We start from the raw sequence: 20,677 nt of genomic DNA on the forward strand, positions 1-20,677 counted from the left end.
ACTGATTTTCGATGTTTTAACGATGAAATAGGGAATTGTCCCAAGATCAGTAATTTTTTATTAATTCGTGTCCCTTCAAACCTGCCACACCTGGCAGGAATGAGACAGGGTGTTTTCGACGTTTAAGCCATAGTGTCAAATCTTAACGCTGAACATGGATCAGGGACTGAAAGAACTGACTGTCTGATACAAGTGCCGCGATCTTAGTTCATTTGAATTCAATATCGATTTCAAGATTTTGCAATGAACTAAAGGCAACGTAGCTCAAGCAAAAACCCACTCTTGTCAGTTCCACAAAATTTCTGAAATTACGTCCATCTTCACGCATGCATTCATCAATATCAAATTGCCAGAATCGGTTATAACATTTCCGGGTAAATATCGACCCGAGAGTGAAACGAGAGTGAAACTAGAGAGAAAGACCTTCATCACGGGGGAGGGAGGCAATTTCACTTCACCATACTCAAAACTACTCTCGTCAATTAACAAGAAAACCAACAAGGACTGACGACAACGCAATCTAAATCATTACTACACCTGGTGTCTATTGAGCGTGTCGCCAGGCAACCGGGACTCACTTAACGTAGTCACGCTAGGTAAAATAATGTAAAGTCATCTTTGAGTGTTGTATGTGAGTTTTCTTTGCCGGTTAATTGCATTAAGACACTGCGCAGCGTGTCGCTAAACGACAGCACGGTTTTCATTTCACTGAGGCAGTAGTAGATCATGAGACATTGTGGAAATGTAGAACCCTTTAGTCCACTGGTCAAAGCATCTTATATCCCTGGATACAAGTTGTTGATAGCATCAAAATCCCACAATCAGAAGAAGTGGCCTTATAGCATCATGATCTGTAAATCTGATAGAAGAGGCTGGTAGAGAATTTGTAATCAGAATTGCTATTCCTAATCCGGAATACTGCCTTAGAACCATAGGCCTGATTCATAGAGGATCCTGGTGTTAAAAATCAGTAAAACAAAAAGACAGTATTTTATAGGTCAACAAGTTTACTTCAAATGTTAGCGGATTTTCTACTATTCTGAAAATTAATGACAGATTAGAAATAATTTTTCCTGGATCCAGTTGGGTAGTTCTGAGTTAAATTTGACTCTTAAGAGTTAAAACATCGAACACGAGCTGATTTTTAACTCTGAGTTAACTTCAACTCACAGCTATGTAACCGGGCCGAGATCTTTAGAGGAAAGTATAGAACTGATGTAGTTCTCAGCGTGTGTTTATTGACTGGTTTTAACGCGGCGTTCGTCGCCATCGTGATCATAGATCAATTCATCCATTCAAACGATAACCATTCTAAAATCAAGCGATGGATGCCGTGACACGTTAAAACAACAGAGATAAAGAAAAACTGTTCAATATCTCGGAGCAGTGAAAAAGTTGATAGGTCGATCGGATCCAAGTAGCTGACAAACAGTCACAGCCAACTACACCATCTGGAACTCAAATACCGGAGAAATCTGCTACGATTTTATATCGCAATTTTCACTGGCTTTTGCTTAGATTTTAACGGATCATCATTCCACATAATCAAACTCAAAGGATCTTGATCTTGATGAGTAACGCCAACAGCAACCAATTCTGACTTTTCCGTAAGCGGGGGATAGAGGGTTAACTGCACTTAGATAGACTGGAGCCGCCGTTCGCAGGCTTCAGTCGACGGAGCGTTTATCACTTTCTCATAGAGATGGTTCCAGTCAATGGTAGTCCGCGCAAAGAATGAGTTCGAATATTCAGGGGTTTTGGTATTCGGCACACAACCGCACACTACGTGCAATCGCGTTTGAACTTACAAAGTCTGGATTGAATTTAGGCTTGACGAGTCGTTTTGCCCTAGCCGTGGATGGCGGGCACCAACCCCCGAACAACTTTATAATACTGAACGAGCCGGATGTTTTTACGTCTAGTACTAAGGTCCTGCAGCGACAGGGTTTCTAGCGAAACCTGGATCCCTTGAACGATAGTCGTTACACACAAACCGGGCTGCGCCACGTTGGATATACCATCCAGCAACCAACTCTTATGTTGGCACCACCATCAGGCTTAACTCTACATGGTATTTCCATTTGCATTAGTTTCTACCAAAAACAAGAGTAATTTCAGGTGAAATGTAGTGAGTTTGATTGAAAATGATGAGTAAATATGAAGTAAATCTGGTTTCATGTTTGAATGACACCTGGTTAAAACAGCTTTTCTGCAACTCCTCCTTATGTTGTGTCAGTATCTCTAAAGGTAGGGGCACACGAGCGTATTTTTTCGCCCGATCGCAGCAAATTCTTAGCCCGTAAAAATCTCTCGCATGACCACTCACGGCGACGACGCTTTCATCGGCTGACTCGATCGCCCGGCGAATCGCCCATATCAAACATGTTTGATATTTTCGCCTGATTATTTACGCCAGCGATCGGATCGCCCGCAAATTCCGCCGAGCGATCCATTTTTATCAACCAATAGGATGCATTGTTGATATCATGTGATTCGTCAACTCACTCCCACTAAGTGCCAGTCGCTGACCGAATTTTGGTTTGATCGCTACGTGTGCCCGCTCGTATCGGGTGTATAAATTCGTCGGTGAATTCGCTGGCGAATTTAATTGTCGCGATCGGGCGAAAAATTCGCTTGTGTGTCCCCCCTACCTTTAAGCAACGTCACCACAAAGCGATTCAGATATAAATCAAGCTATCAATGATAAATAACTAATAAATAGCGAATGCATTGAATAAATATTTGCGATGAATTCTACATGTCAATGACTGGGGAGAGAGTAGTATCTACGATGATGTATATTCTCATGTCTGGTGGATATTGGAAATCTGCAGCGGTGCAAGTGTTTTCCGATGAATTACTCGTGAACACCAGTCTCTCAGGTGGATGAACGTCCAATAAGTCACTGATAGATAATTATACCTCATCCGAATTCAATATAAGAAAAACTACACGTCACATAACTTACTAGCGCGGAGAGTAAACCCGTGTTTATACCGGTATTATCAAGATTATTCAAGTACCATCTATCATTTACACAAAATTCGATAATTCATATCAATTTTCATGGAAATAAGCTAGAAAAGGTTTCATATGTCGTATTGCATATCGATGATTGGCTCAACAAGGGCATCATTTCAATTCGATACAAAATGTCTCTAAATTCGCAATGTTCTAATCTTAATCATTGATTTTAATATTCTATTGTCTTTCATATACTACAGATGTGTTGTACTGAAATCACTCGCAATGATGGCAGTTTTATCATTAGTTCTGAACTCTATTCAGTCAACCTGCATGCCTATCGGTCTGTGATATTAACACACGCACACATGCAACACCTGTCATTTCCATAGTAAAGTTCCATCCATAATAACAATATCGCTAGAATTCAATAGGAATGAATGATGATGATCTAAATCATTCAGCAAAAACCACCCATACTGAACCACTTAACTGACGAACCATAAAAACCAGCTTCGAATGAGAATTAAACATCCCTACAAGGACAAACTTTGAATTATTGAAATCCATCCTGATTCCATTTCGAAGATTTTCATATCACTACATAATTCAACATTGCCGCATTAGATGAATCAAACTTGAATATGATAGACATGCACCACTACCACCACGGGGCATAATCAAACTAATGTCAAATCTCTGTCTAATTGGGTAAACATACGCATAATGAAGTCATGTAGTCTATCATCAATACATGCAAGATAGAAAGATAGATAGATAGATACAACCATGGATTCTTCAGAGTCCACGGTACATCGGGTAATTATTAAACATCACGCGCGTGTTCATGAGTTTGAGACACGGTCTCCTCACCAGGTAAAAACAACGAGAGACTTAATTAAAACATTAAATATTCATGAGAATCTAATAACAGGCTGAGATTCAATTCTGTAATTTACATAATAAACAGTCCGTTCTAGTCTCTCTCGTAATTGATTGAACGCTTCTTATGGAATTGTTAGAGTATCATTTGAAGATTGAAACTGCTGAATGTTTTGAATTCAGATTGATACATTGCAGATAAAACCAGCGATAATGTATTCATCAACATTTGTATAAGGTTTAGGCCTATATAAATAAATGTGCAAATCGCCCCCTATAGTACATGACCAAGCCTAAAGACTGTATACCAATAAACGGTGATCCCCTCAACAAGCAATATTTCTCATTATTCAAAAGATAAATATCTTCTTGAAATAAATTTCAACCGCTGTGCGAGACAAATTATTTTTTCTATTAGAGCTGAATTATTTATGCTGAGAGATGTTCACCACGCGGAGCGTCTCCCGTATCAGTAGTTTTCTCATAGCATTTCTGTAAAAGTTCAGTAAGTACAGCAGTGATGGTGATATATGTATCTTGAACACTTTGAGAAAGTGCGAGAAATATCTGACAATATTATCTAGATACATAATACCTATAGCCCCTAACGCTATATAGCTTCACATTCTACTCAGAAAGTGTGTTTAGAGACTGAAGACAGATTTAATAGGAGCAATAGTAATTAGATAGGCCCCTACTGTTTACAGGACAGGGTTTCATGCAATTACGCTGAAGTTGGTTTTCGTAAAAATGTAATTTTACAATTTCGAGGGCTTTAGGAACCCTTACAGAATCGAAAATTCCACTAAAGCCTGTTTCCTCAAGTAAACATTATCTTAGCATAGAAATAGACGTTATTTTCAGCCCAATTACCGGAAAGAAGAAGAACGGTTCATTTTACTTTAAACCATTTCAGAAACTGCGTGATCTCCTACGGGAACCCCTACAGTTTGGGGGGAGGGGGAGAAAGATAAAACCAGTGAAAACTAGAAAATACCTAAATAAACCGTGGAAAGCTATGATCATTTTCTTGACATAAAAAGTCTGACTAGTCAGTTTTAATGCCTTCCAAAAGAATATTGAGACACTGCTATGCATACACGGGAGTAAACGATTCACCAGTATATGAAAACCTAAATTGCATCAAAACAGACAAAATGAACTTAAGAATGGATAAACATCAAGAACGCATGAAAAGTGAATGCAATAAAGGCTGGCTCTTAAGAATCGCAGGCCTGTAATCACTGTCATTTCAGATGATTCAATGAGTAACGACGTTGATCCACCTCAACACGAGACACTTAACTCATGAAGTTTGAAGAATCTGGAATGATTTACAGCCACGACGAAAAACCCATCAATTACCCGGACCACAACACGCCTGACTAGTCGAGTAGAGCTACACGATCACTGCTATTACGACCAGCAGTCCGGAGATAGGGGATAGGAATTCCACTGAAATAAAACCACGTATGAACAGTTATAAACACTTACCTCTTCACCCAAACCGGTTCCGAATCACAGCTATCCATTATTTCCGTGCTATTACGATACGACGTTGTTTTCAATGTCATCGACTTACTACGACGAATCGCCGTTTTAATATCCTGCATCGCTAAATCCAACGCGTCCTGGCTGATTTTTTCCGAAGACGCCGCCCCTCGCATGTTGTTCGACATGTTGTTATATTTTTGTTGATAGAAACCGGCGGTCGCGGCGCCGGCGCGTTGCGGTAGCGGTAGTGTCTGCGAGTATTCCGACGCGTTATTGCGACGTGCCGCGACCACGTTCAGATTTTCGTGGCTGTAACTATAAGAACCGGCGGCGCCGACGTTTGGCGCCGTATTCCGAGGAATCATCAATTGGCGCATGTACATCGGATTCACTAATCCTAACTCGACCTCGGCGCGTTGGCGTTTTCGTAAGATCTCCGCCGGCATGATCGCCGGTTCGTGGTTATCCTCGACATCGCTGGTGGCGCTGCTCGACAAACCATCCTCGACGTTCGGCATCCCGGCCGACGACTTCCCCTCTTCGGAGATGACGCTTTCGACTTCGGCGCTGTCGCATTCGGTCGCTTCCGGCGACAGCGTGAACTTTCGGCTATCGTCGCTGTTATTCGCCGTTGGGTCGCCATTCAGCGGGATCTCCGTTAAATTGTCTTCGTTCATGATGACCGGTACCGCGCATCCTGCCGCAGCAGCAGCAGCAGCGGCCGCCATACGCTCGGTATGTTTACGTATATCCTCAGCGTTTACGGGACTGACGGCCGGTTTATCGGGCGACGTCTGCTCGTCGTCTGCGCCGCCCCAACCCGCCACGCCGACCCGTTTATTATTGTGTTGACAATTCAACGAATCGTTCGAACTGGAATACGCGAGCCTCATTCCGACGTACGCGTCCCCCTGGTGGATGCGAGCAAATTTAATATAATCGTACTCGTTCTCGATATCGACGCCGTTCATCGCGCGACGGTCGGATGTTGAGCCGCTGTCCGAACGCGATCGCGACCTCAAATCGCTCGGTAGTCCGTTATTAACGCCACTGCCGTTAATCGGGTAATTACTACCGAAATTACGATGGTTATAAGCGCCCTCTACGAGGTACTCACGTTCGGGCCGACGAGGATTCGCCTCATCCGCTTCATCCATGCGTTGGGCCAATCCGGGTGATTTCTTTTTCATTCTCGCCTGATGATTGCTGTAATAAATGGAATTATCGGAATCATTGTACGCCTTCACCTCATTCGCGTTCGGTATATTATTCCGGATTTCTAAACTGTTTCGTTTACGCGCCGCTGATGATAGTTCCATGTTGTTACTGGCAGCAGTACTGGTGCTGATGTCGCTGATATCTGAATCAGCATGTTCACTGCTGGCTGTAGTAGTGCAGCTAGTCTGCTGCGTCGATCTCCTCATTACTGTATCAGTAAACCCGTCGTGAGCCTCGCCACCGACGACGTCACCTGAAGCAGACGCGAACAAATGCCCTTGACCTTGTAGAATATTGATTTCCCCGCGACTACCTAGGCTTATATTATCTCTGTCGCTTTCGCTGCGCATATCGACGCTAGCCGACTCGCATGCGGCGGGATCTTTAATCAGTTCATAATCAGACGGACTGTCGCTCTTCGAGCCGGCCGAACTCGCGCCCATACCCGGAAACTGTTCCAGTTTCATGATACGTTGTTTATAGACGTCGAGGTCGATATCTTCATCGTCGGGCGCGTTCAGACGAGCGATCTCGTCGTCGTCATCTCCGTCGTCGAGACCCATGAACCGTCGGTGGTCCGGGTCGTTTTGGATCGAATCGGCGCTGTCGTCGCTGTCGTGCCCGCGTCCGACCGCAGCTGGGTCGTCGTCGTCGTCGTAATCGGGGTCGTCGAGTACGATGTTCTGGAACGACAGCGAACTAACGTCGCTGGTACGACGCGAGCTGCCGTCGCCGAGATTCACCTCTAAACTCGTGTTGTCATCGAAGACATTTTCGTTGGCTTCGTCGAGAAGTTTGTTAATATCGGACTGACGTACAATCGCCGGTACGGCTGTGAATCCAACCGCTCCACGTAACTCTTCATCTAAGGCACTAGGATCGACGGGAGCTACGACATCATCATCATCAGCAGCAGCAGCAGCAGCTGCGGCCGATGCGACGGCCGCATTGTTACAGACGGATAAATCGGCATCATCAACGCTATCTTTACTATCCATCTTCGTCAGAGATCCAGTTTCATCAGCCGTTGACATGGTGACAGATTGACGAGTCTCTTTTCACATCGCTTGAACGACAGACACCCTCTCAATTCCTGAAACTATATGTAATAAAATTTACCACGATTAATAACTGTGTAATATCATCAGATACAACATGGATTCATACAGAAAGGTGGGGGGGGGCAGAGGATGGAAGGTGAGGGAGGTATTGGGTAGAAGATAGTGGAGGCCTAGAGCAGAGGTTGCGGAGACGGAGGGTGGGAGGTATGAAATTCATTTATATACACAAAAATTCGAAAGTTTCATAGCTACATGACAGAACAAATTGTTCATCGTTTTAAATTTAACCCCCATGACTTCATTCCTCACTTTCTAAAAATAATCCTGAATGTATTCATCAAATCCTCAACTTAAAGTTAAGAATCTATTCCATCCCCTTTATCTTTAATGTTCAATATTCTATGATGACACATAGGTAAAGAAAAGCTTAATTGAAATCAATATCCGGTGTCAATAATGGCAATGTAAATAATTAAGCAATTAGTAAATATCTCAGGAACATTTAATTACTACCCTATGAATAGGCTACTGTATACATGAGATTCTCATAGTTACATTTCTGTTCTATTCAGAATGAATCTCTCTATTCATCATTCCTAATGAGATATAATAAAATGATAATCATAATACCATACTAGATATGTGGTTTATCCATATATAAACATGGCGTTCATAGTGGTTCGTGTAAACATCTTATTACGGTTGCCTGCATCATCGCATTGACCACTGCACTGAATACAGGGTCTCTACATACAGTTCTAGGAATTAATTGCCACCAGATATAATTAACGATCTTCTACATGGATGAAGTCTATTTAATAACTACCCCCAGCACACTGCACGCATGTAGAAATCGGATATTTGTACATGTTTACCACGATGCCAGATGCTACATTGGACCTATGTTTGATTTAAGCCCAACCCGAAAATGAAGTACATCCCTTTTTGCGATGGAATTCTTTTCGACTTTTGCATTGTTTTTTTTTAATGATTATAATCATGAAGAAGTAATTTACTTCCACTTGAGTGCCCTGTTTGAGTGCAGTCTGTTAGGCTTGGAACAAATCGTTGGCATAATATCCAACGCTAATGTTTATTGACTTAAATTTGTATAATTATGTCTATTGATTTTTTGTTTCTAAATAGGAAAAAAGAATTTACTTTCAGTAATAATGTTAATTAATTAATGTTAATCATTCAGTAATAATAAGTAAGTCAGTAATAATGATAAATGTATTGGTTGTGCTAGAATATAAATGGTTATGAGTTTCATAAATGTTTCAGGTGGAAAATAAATGAATAGTTTTTCCGCTTAAATCTTTTATAGCAGCTCGGTTTATTACACGAAATAATAAATGCTGCCTCCCATCGTGAGCCTCACATCAATCAATTTCATTCAATAGCCGCGTATGATATATCAACATCGCCATCTATCCGTGAATCATGAAAACAAATCGAAGAGATTCTGAGTAGGAATCACGTTAAGTGCTGCCATCGTTGACGTCGGCAAACTGTTTTCCTAGAAGCAGTAATGACGCATGATGATTCGCTATCAACCTATGACACACTTAAACAAAAAGCCAGACATAAAGAGACATTACAGAGGATATGAGACCGAAGAGAAGAAATATGTGAGATGAGAAAGGAGATGGGAGAGAAGAGGGGGAAAGGAAGAGAGAGGAGGAAAATGAGTGAGAGAGAAAAAGAGTCAAACGAATATGGGAGAAAGTAAGAGAGAAGTGTGAGAGAGGAAAAAGGAGACAGAGACTAGAGAAAAGAAAGAGAAAATGAGATAGAAGAGAGCAGAAAGGAGAGAGAAGAGAGGAGTGAAAGAGAGAAGAGAAAAAACCTATCATTCCATTTAAGCTCTCTATAATCAATATTGCATCATGTCTAGACATCCTAAATTCACTAGATTCAATCATTCAATTCATTAACCATATTTCATTCATGAATTCGGCATTAATTCAGTTAAGATAATCATAGAGACGAGTATGGATTCATGTCCATACAATGTGCCACAGGTGACTAAAATACAGAGTTTCAGAGTTACTTTGAAAACAGGTGATCTAATTTCAAGACTGGTACTACTTTTTAGGTCACTTTGATAGCCACGGACCGGCCGGCAAGGTGAGCTGTAGGTCACTTTGATAGCCACGGACCGACCGGCAGGGTGAGCTGTAGGTCACTTTGATAGCCACGGACCAACCGGCAGGGTGAGGTGTAAGTCACTTTGATAGCCACAGACCGACCGGCAGGGTGAGCTGTAGGTCACTTTGATAGCCACGGACCGGCCGGCAGGGTGAGCTGTAGGTCACTTTGATAGCCACGGACCGGCCGACAAGGTGAGCTGTAGGTCACTTTGTAAACACTTAATTTCCACTTACGACATACGCCATAAAACAAACCGAATGGCCTCGTAGCTATGGTAACGTAACTTCTGGTAGATCGGTGGAGAGCCGACAGGAAGTGTTTGGCGATCGGAATAACGATACGTTATTAAACCCTCGAGATGAAAAACGCTGCATCAAATCATTCAAGTGTCATTAGTAAAAACTTTAACACAACACGACCTACGAACTAACCAACCAACCAACCGGTGTGCATCACAACCCAGTCATCGTCGTCACACTTATCGAATTAAGTGTAGTTACGTTGTCGATGTTTTGAATAAACACGAGTCTTCCATCAACCGACGAGCCATAACACACACAGTCAATGATTCACTGCTTCAACTATAACCTCATCATCATTAACATCATTCATCATCATCATCCTCATCATTACAGGGTTCTTACCGGTAAACCTTCTTCATTTTCTATACCTTTTCCATTCCCAGACTATGAATTTTCCATACCCCAACTTACACTTTTCCTAACTTTATTATAGATGCCCCCCACTCCCCAAGAAAATTTGTGGCAAATGTATCAATACCAAGTGTTTTCACGAAATATCTATATCATATGTGTAGTGGTATTATCTGGAAAGCGTCAAGTTGTTATCAAAATTGTTAGTAAGACAATTAAGCCTATAGCCTATAATTCAAATACAGTCTAAGACCATCCTAATTCTATAGCCAATCTAACAACTTAAGTTTTTAAGATTTAAGATCGGCTTCATCGGACATCAGTAATGGCTTTAATCTAAGAACAGTCCAAGACCATCTTAATTCTATCGAACAAGTAAGATTTTTAAGATTTTATACCACTTTCGGACTTAGCCCTTAAGTATTCTTAGTCCCAACTGTCAAATGGGCCCTGGTTTCTACATATAGCACTGGTATTTATTTATTTATTCTGATGACTCATATTAAACTGAAGAGACAATAATTGTCAAGCAAGTCTTGAATCCGTTGTCTCCGAGGAATCAATTGACACATGAAGCAGACATGTTGAGAATGTAGTGCCGTTGATAACAAGCTGGAACCTAATTATCCAATAGTTATCGAGCATCTCACATCTCGACTGTAGATATGTTAATATATATATATATATATATATATATATATATATATATATATATATATATATATATATATATATATATATATATATATATATATATATATATATATATATATATATATATATATATATATATATATATATATATATATATATATATATATATATATATATATATATATACATATAAGAATCTGCTAACAATGTGCAAGCGGGGAGATGGAGTAGAGAGAGGAGAGAGCTCAAGTCTGTCCGTGGACATTTGAAACTATCAACGCATTTTCTTAAACATGAGTCCAAGACTAATAAAAACTCGTGCGATTATCGATCAAAGGCTGGAGGTATTCTACAGAATTTAGCAAATGCCTTTATGATATCAATTATCAATCCACTCGTTGGTGAAAATGCAGATATAATATAATGCTTTAAACTTGATGCGAAGAAATCATATAGAAAGCATACACATGTAGTAGAATAAAAAGAACAGCTAGCTAATACCTCTGTCCATCTTCAGAGTATTCAATAAAGGATACTCTGAAGATGGACAGAAGTATTAGCTAGCTGTTCGATCTTTTTATTCTGGCCATGCTAGCCGCTGATTGTCCAATACACAACCAAGAGCCTATAACTTATTAAACCAGTTTGTCTTGCAGTGTAAACTCTGTCCAGTCAATGACCACACAGAATTCTGCATTTGCTAAACTATTCCATCAAATAAGAATCAAACAACTATTCTGACTTTCGAATAAAACGAACTTCGTTTCATGGCATTCCCGACCGTAAAAGAGACACATAACCCATCAGTAAAACAGATGGTGTACGGGGACATTTTACATTCCATCGCTCATGTATATGACATTTAATTTCCGTTTCCCCATGCATACAGCTTCGACCACTTAAAAAAATCCCTATCTATTCTCACAAAACTACCCCATTCAGATAGCCACAATGCGCATTATATAAACGAGCAAGAGATCTGTAAACGGTCGGGGATTCAATTAAAGCTCTGAAACTAACCATATGAATGTATGATGCGCGACTGTGTTTGCCTGCCAAGCTTCATCTAATGAGCTCAATTATAATGGAAGACAATTAGCGAGAACAAAGTTCTTCTTTTTTTCAGAGTATCATCAAGACTCAGCAAAATAACTGAAGTATTGAAGTATCCTGTAACACGGATGCAACATGTATGACTAATGTAACATGTATAGATGGATGTACCATGTATGACAGATGTAACATGTATGATGGATATTACATGTATGACTGATATTACATGTATGACAGATGTAACATGTATGATGGATATTACATGTATGACCGATGTTACATGTATGACGGATGCAACATGACGTTGGACCGCTGCCTGTGATCATCATCTTTCAAACAAAATTCAATGACACATTTAATGTTAGGTGTCAATCAATAGTTGGTGCCTGATGGTATTACAATGTTTTTGCCGGAATGACATCTCATTTCCATCAAGTCACAATCTATTCAGTGTGTCTACAGTAATAACAGATACCAACTGCGCTCTTCCTTAACGCCGACTACTATTTCTGGACAATCGATTGAGCTTCCCCTCTAAACCACAACCAGACAGAGCAAGAGATCAGAGTGGGAGAGAGAAGGACAATGAGGAGAGGAAAGAGAGGGCTGGGTGGGGCAGAAAGGATAATCTGGGGAAGGCAATGAGAGAGGAGAGGGAAAGAGGGCAGTGGTGTGACGGAGAGAACAGACTGTGGAGAAGGCGAGAGATAAAATAATGAAAACACTATAGTCATTATGTATTCAAGTAATCTATTGATATGACTTCATTCTGTCGTTTGCATCGTTTTATATAAAACAAGGCGTTCGGTAGCGCAGTGGCTGAGAGTGGAGAAGAGCTAGTTATTCCTCATGGGACACTGTATATGTATTAGTGCATATGACACTATCAGATGACTAAGCTGGGTAAATGTTGATGATAACAGCACCGGACCCATCACTGATTAACACGGAAAAGTAAATGCGATTACCGTCCAAGGTTAATGGATGACACTTACTATGTCCACTGAAGTATCGTCCCCTTATCCAGGATTTTGACCACGGAAGCATCCCTTAAAACATTCCTTGTATACATGTAGTATTGAAAATTACTCGCAATTCACATTGATGTAGAAACAGTTTGAAATAAAGATCATAGCAATGTGGAAATGGTATCTAAAGGGTTAAACCTATAACACAAGTGTATAAGACATAAAGATATGGAAATAACTTCATGAAAATGAAATATTTCATTTATCTTCAGCTTTTATTTCACGAAGTTTCGAATGAATTACGTTTTCTCGATTGCCAGCGCTCCCGGAGCCAAACCGTCGCAAACGCGGAATCTTATTATAATCGTAAAATTAATGGCTTTCATGAATATTTCATCGACAGGAATGTGTACCCATAAATTTCTCGAGATGGACTCTACATCGAGGCGTAGCCCGGTGCGCAATGCAATACCCGGTCGATGAAATTCGAAATTACCGATTCCGACTCGAGGACGATAAACAAATCGTACCGGCAGAAATGAAAGCCGCGGCTATAAATAAGATTCTAACGGAGAGTGGCTTATTTTCTTTGACATTTATCCGAAGAACTAACGAGGCCGCCTCGCGGATCTTAAAAATATAAAGAAAAGCATTTTAGTGAATCCCATAGCGAGAGATCCAGATGATGCGTTATTTACCGACAACAAGCTGATTCTATTTACAACACGGGTGACAGACATGATGGTCACGTGTTGATGCTGACATTTTGCTCATCAAGGTTTTACATATCGTGATACATACTAAACAGGGGGGTGAATACTAGTCTTACCTCCAGACAGACACAGAAACACTTAATAATGATGATTATGGATATGTCCTTAAAATTGTCTTCTAGGCAGTTTCACATAGCTATTAAATGGACCAGAGCTGGATACAGGAACAGCTTTGGCTTCAGTGAAATTTCTCAGCCCACTTCATGTACTTGAGACTAGAACCACGATCACATGGAGACGATTAGGCCTGGGCCAAATTGGCACAGATCAGGCCCGAGTCAAATTTGGCCCTTGTCTAATTAGAGAGCATGTTCACGCATAAACTTCCGGAACCAGTTGTAATTCACACGCAATAATTTGGCCCGTGCTATAATTTGGCACATGTCTGGTCCGACGTTTTGGTTGGGCCAAACAGGCACAGGCCCATCTGGCACTCATGTGAACAGTTATTCTGGGCCAAATTTGGATGTGATTGTACATCTCTGGATCGAAGTCGAGGGTTGTTCTACTCGGAGGAGTCAATCTTAAAGACCGTTGATGGTTCTACACAGTTCGTCTAGTATTCCGCCTAGACTAATGTGTGGAGATCTTTAAGAATCGACAACCTATGCGCAAAAAATAGAACTTCATATTTCAACCAATAGTGAATACTATGTGATTCGTTCAGAATCAATTCTAGTCTCTTGAGACTATGTGTATGAAACAGTAATTAATTTCACAGTCCTACTGCAAAAATCAATGGCGCGAGTGGCACTTTTCAGCTCACTATGTACGATACTCGAAATCATTTTAAGGCATATATTAGACTTAAAAATTTGGCACTTGTAAGTTACAATAGATCCTAAAATTAATGATTAATTTATGTAGTGTAAACATTGCCAAATTCTAGTCGATTCACCTGTACATTCACTTCACTATGAGATTTAAGAGTTCCTATTTCTACAATTTTGAAATCAGAAGATTTTCCTATAAGATTTGTCTGTTAGATTTTATGCTCAAAAGTGCATACGGTAACAAATGATCCCAGTATTTTTGAATATCTGAAGTTTCTGTGAAGATTGGATTTGGGTGATCACGGAGGTTAGAGGTTTTCTACCTCGCACCTCTTTGATTTAGATCATAAGATTGCAGAGTGGTCACTCGCTTATATGCTGAATCTGATACTTAACAATTTCGAAACATTCGATTTCCACCTCTGACTCAAACTGAAAAAACTGTGGGCGACAACATTTCATCGTTTCTGTCAGCTACGGAAATTAACAAGTCATAAGAAGCAGATTCTGTATTTCGTCGGTCAATCAACATCGTGACAGTTTGTATATTCCATCATCCATTATATGAATAATTCATCTGTGAAGTACTCACTTATATTTCCCTTTTTTAATCTTCAAAATGGATTTTATCACTATGAGGAAATAAATACGCTTTCAAATCGAATTCGCTATCACTTCAATATTGTAATTTCACTGAGTGGATTTTTAGATTTTGTTGCAGCTATAGACGTATCGGTTATGTAGCTGAAAACATGGCATTAATGGTGAATACTGGTTTCAGAATGCTGGTGACATAAAGTCTGCTGCAGTAAGAACCGATACGTCAATTTTTAAGAAGGAAAAGTTACGAGTGTAACAGGCTCAGGCGGTTTCAGGTTTTAATTCTGTCCCTTTCCAGTGAAATAAAGAGAACATCAAATCTAGAAACTCTAATCATTACAGCACTCATGGCTGGAAATTCTCAGAATAAGCCCACGATACATAGGAATAGACCTAATGCCAGTACTGTACAAACTATCATAATTTACTAACTGGGTCGAGCCATTCTTCGTCAACATTTCAATTTTAATCAACCACTGTTTTTGGGGGAACTTTGTGATTGAGTCAGTGTGAGCTTTTTTTTTTAATCCAAAAAAAGAAATCAAGTTAAACTCAAAATCTACAAACCGGATCCAGCGAGTCATTGTCTATATTTCAATTTTAGACATACCTTGTAGGATCTTTTTGCTCGATCAATTGATTGTATGGTGACAGTAGTGCAGTAGTAGTAGCCGGCTATGGGGGAATTTTTGTGCTTTTCGCAGTCAGCGTTTGCTCTAATAAATCAACGGATAGACATAAATATCGATTAAGCATCGGGAAGATGAAGTAACTGCAGTGAATCACTAGAACTCTGTCTGTCATCAATTACCCCTAAATATGGTCACCAGGGATATTTCTTTTGTCCAGCAATGATGCCAATAAAACATTTGCCTAAGCGGAGAGAATAGAACCCACTGAGTGAACAATGGTAATGTGCGAGAACACTGATTAAATATAAGCAGCCACAATAGACCCCCCCCCCCCCCCCCGAATCAAATTTGGCCTAGCTTAATCGGAGGGTGTGTCCACATGTTATTCACTTATTACTTGCAAATCAAAAAATGTTTGGCCTATCAAAAATGTCTGTGGCAGGCGAGGTGTATTCCAGCATAGCATTCACACAGAATAACTTGACGTGCGCCAAATCTGGCTCGAGTTAAAAATGCTTGTTTGGTTGTCTCTTTAGAGACAGAGTCTTGATTGAGGCTCTGATTATAACGAACTGGAGGAAGATAGGAAGGAGTGAAGGTCCTATGCGACTGAATCCTCCAAAAGTTGATCTTGTTTTCTATGTTTTCTATAGCTTATTTGAGTAGTTGTCTATCTATTGTGCACGATTCAATAATTCGTCTGTCTACTGAAGTGACATTTAATGTCACGAAATGAGTTATCACCTCGACGATGACGATACCAACTGATTCCTCCGAGGAGGTGAATCCAATTTGAAAAAGCTTTTCGTACGATACAAATAAAGCCCAGTACATAATCGAGCAATGGATTATATGCATTGTGATAATGATATTATGGACCATATGGCAGTATCAGATTCTGATACATTTATGATCAGGCTCAGGAAACAGTTCCCAACTAATTCACCAGTCACAGTCTCTGAAAGATTATTGACTGTAGGAAGTCTTCCAGTTTTAAATCTTTGGCAGCTTCATAATTTGAGGAACCTTTCAATATTTTCAAATCAATCGATTTTTAAATATGACAGATTGTAGATAATGTTTTTTAACCCTGCACAACGTGTAGAGATTTTGTATAGTCTTAGACGCGGTAAAGGTTTTTTGCATGATTGAACGTGATTTGACATTATTCACTAGGTATTTATTATTCCGGTGTTGAGCCCTGCTGGAATCAATCAGGTGGAGGCTGTATATGGAGCTACGTGGTCGTTGTTGAGATGCTGTATACAACAATCCACAGTGGACCACAGTCCCGGGCAGTCCATAGATCAGGGGTGGACCCAATAATTGAAAGAGTATTCAATTTGAAAAGGGCAGATTTGGCAATGCGAGAGCAACCACAAAATTTTAGACAAAAATGGGCTTTTCCGGCCTTTTTAGGCCTATAACTTTTTCATCTTTGCACGTTGAGACTATTTGGAGGGTAGATTCAAATTTTGAATACGCCGGTTTGAGGAAATAATTTTCTAATACCCATAATTTCAACTCTTTGCTGATAAATAATTTCCATATCCATTATAACCCTAATAAGCATGATATATATACATATGAATGACATCATTATATATGAGGATTTTGAATGATCTTATCCATTAAGATGATTTGATAATAACTATTATCAAAGTACAGTACATCTAGATAGTTATCATTGCTATGAAGTATATCACATATGTATCATATATATCTATATAACTACAAAATTGTGAAATGGATAATCACAGAAAATAAACACTCAACAAATCTATTTAAAACCGAAATTAAACCATAGTGGGTTTTATCTTTCAATTATGAGGAATCTGCAGATAGAAAAACTGTAGTTTATTTGTGGGTTTTTTTCTAGTTTAGATGAAAAAAAAAAGAGAAAAACCTCTCTCTACGCCTTTCAATTTGATGCATGGATAAATTGTCACATGCATCCCTAGATTTTTCGATTTAAATTTATTGCTCCATGTACTACAGTTCAAAACAATATACCAGTAATTCAAACAAATGACAAAAAGACTTGTAACTGTAAAATAGATATTCTATTCATCGTTTCCAATAAGCCTATAACGAATAGTAATAAACCTGTAACTCATTTATATTTTACCGATATTGTTTAGCGCTCTCGCTCGTTTTATTAATGCATAAGTTATTACTCATCTATTTAAGGTGAATCGGCTCAATGTTACATTACATTTGAATCTGGTTCGTTAGGTTAGAAATAGAACTAATTTCAACCCCAGAATTAAATTTAATTCATAACCATACAACTGGGTATTTTTTTCTGAATACATGGAATGTTTCTGTACCAAAAACGTATTATTCAAATGCCTGATTTTCTTGTAGGGAGTAAACTCACTGGAATGGAACTGATTATTCTGCTGTTCAGCTCTGAGCATTGTATAATTAATGACTCATTCTGTCAATGCTGGGGATCCTGATAGTCAGGTGTAAGTCACCGACTGAGTGGTCCAATTCTAATATCAGCAATACACACACATTCTTATTTGCTCTATCTCAAGTAAATCATTTCTAAATTCTACGACATTTTAACCCCAAAACCAACTCCTGTTCTTTCTAACCATTTGTGTTTATAATTCATCGACACTGGTGATTAATACTAATGACGAATGGACAATAAGTTTCTATACAAGCACACAGTATAATTAGAAGTTTGTATAAAAACATTATTTCAATGGTTTTTACTGCGTCAAAAATTAGGAATTAATAAATTTGGATCATATTGCGCTACACTGACTGTTAATCATCATAGGTTGACGCGCAATTACAAAAGGGCTGTCAGCAGACGTGGCAGTATCTCTGAACCCACAGCGCAATCAAGAGCTCCAATGGTGGAAACTGTTATTTCCCCCATCTCTTTCAGTTAGGCCGAACTAATTTGGACCATCCTTATTGTCAAGGGTATGTGTGAACATACAACATTCATTAGAGCTAAATGAGTTGAGCATTGCCTGAAAGATGCCTTTGCAAAAAAAATTTCTTTTTCAAATCAATAATTCCAGGCAATTGGACTGATAACAAGCTGATTTAATCAGGGCAATGGCAAGTGAATGGAGCATTTGACAACCAATCTACAGATACCACAGTTGACTGGCCACCATAGCTAACAACTAGTCTCAAACAAGACAAACTTTCAATAAGCCTGACTAGCCATGGCACAGCTGACCGGTCACCACAGCTAACTGGTCTCAAACAAGACAAACTTTCAAATCAGTCTCTCAGCACACCTCATATGGATTAGCACAGAGCTTGCTCGTAAGGATTAACTTGCAGGGTGTGTAGAAAAATTGTTAATTTCATTGTAGCTTTTTTACATAACTCATTTTCCATGAAATGAACTAGGGACCTAAACCTCAACATGAGTTTAAATGTTCAATTCGTACACAGGCTGGGATGGAGGAAGTGTGTTTGGTTAAAAATTTAGGATGGTCTGAATATTCAATTGGAATATTTGAAATTTATTTCTTACGCTGTGGCCACTCGTACGGACCCGTACAGATTACTCTGGAGGCTATTCGTACGGAACTAGGATCTGTACGCCAATAACGGTCACTGATTGGCCGATTAACGCCGCGCATGCGTATAGAATTGAAGGAAAGTGTGGAGAATAGAGTTAGAGAAAAATAGAGCGGATCGAGCGAGACTCGAACCCGGGCCAGTAAATTACTAGCGCACCATCATACCACTAGACGACTAACTACATATAGCCTCACCTTACCCTAACCCTATCCCTTCCCGTACGAACATACAGTAGTAATCCGTACAGGTGCGTACGAATAGCCTACGGAATTATTCGTACGGGTTTGTACGAATAGCCACTAGTTTATATAGCCTGGTTGCCCTTTTCTATATAAAAAAGTCATCGCTTTATGTAGGGGACCATTCATCACGCATAAGATTTGAATTTTTCAACACCTCTTCCCGCTCTGTACGCAAAATCGGCCAGTTTTTCATATTCATTACGCATTACAGTTAGCGATAGCACTTACACCTCCCCCTCCCCTAATGCGTACGTAATAAATGAATGACCCCTAGACCTATCTGGCCTATCCGATTCAAAATGAACACTTTTATTTTACCCTTACACTGTTTCATTTATTCAAGTTTGATTGGGACACCATTACTGGACTGGGTCTGAAATAATCTGATGAATTCTGAAGTCAAAGGCCTCTTTTGTGAGAGTTCCTTCATTTAGCCTAGTGCAGATCAACTAGATTTAGCACACCTCCTCAAAAAGGCATTAAAAAGCTTGGAAAATGCTTCGTAAACTTTCATAGTTTGTTGGAAAGATGACAAAGATAAGTGGTCCTCCGAGGGAGAATACCGACTGATGAAGCGTGAGAGGTCGAGAGAAATTTTGATTGGGCGCCTCTACCAACCTTCCGCGGGCGCCCAGCATCATTTTTAGCCTGCACACTCCTCGGTTCAATCTATCTACAATAGATGAAACTTACCAAACAACCGGGCGCCTGGATATACTAATAATCCGCTCCTATCCTCTTTAAATAAATCTCTGGTGAAGCACATGAAATTAGATGGAAGATTCTGACACAAACCCGGAAATGCCTCTCCCATAGGTGGCAGGATCAGGCGGTGGCAAAATTTTCTGCTTAAGTTATTCATTTTCCGGTCAAAACTTGTATTTTCATACGATTTTCTCGGTTTCTCTAAATGTTAGAATTTCTTGGTTCATGAAATGAGCTCCATCTCATATTTGTCGAAACGAACAAAATATGGGATTCGAAACCAAAGCATT

At 39.7% G+C, this 20,677-nt stretch overlaps 1 protein-coding gene across 3 annotated transcripts in view; it reads right to left on the bottom strand.

The window, feature by feature from the left end:
- LOC141905025 (uncharacterized) overlaps nt 1-20,440 on the bottom strand; it is a 101,363-nt gene extending 80,923 nt beyond the window's left edge. For all 3 annotated transcript variants that reach the window (XM_074793736.1, XM_074793735.1, XM_074793734.1), the window contains exons 1-2: nt 20,376-20,440; nt 5,341-7,657 (exon numbers count right to left, since the gene is read on the bottom strand). In XM_074793736.1, coding sequence (XP_074649837.1) covers nt 5,341-7,592 — 2,252 coding nt within the window. In that variant the 5' untranslated portion in view covers nt 7,593-7,657; nt 20,376-20,440. The remainder of the gene's footprint in view (nt 1-5,340; nt 7,658-20,375) is intronic.
- Nucleotides 20,441-20,677: the final 237 nt, after the last annotated feature.

Source organism: Tubulanus polymorphus, chromosome 5 (assembly GCF_964204645.1).
Source record: "Tubulanus polymorphus chromosome 5, tnTubPoly1.2, whole genome shotgun sequence".
In the NCBI taxonomy this organism is placed as follows: domain Eukaryota; kingdom Metazoa; phylum Nemertea; class Palaeonemertea; order Tubulaniformes; family Tubulanidae; genus Tubulanus; species Tubulanus polymorphus.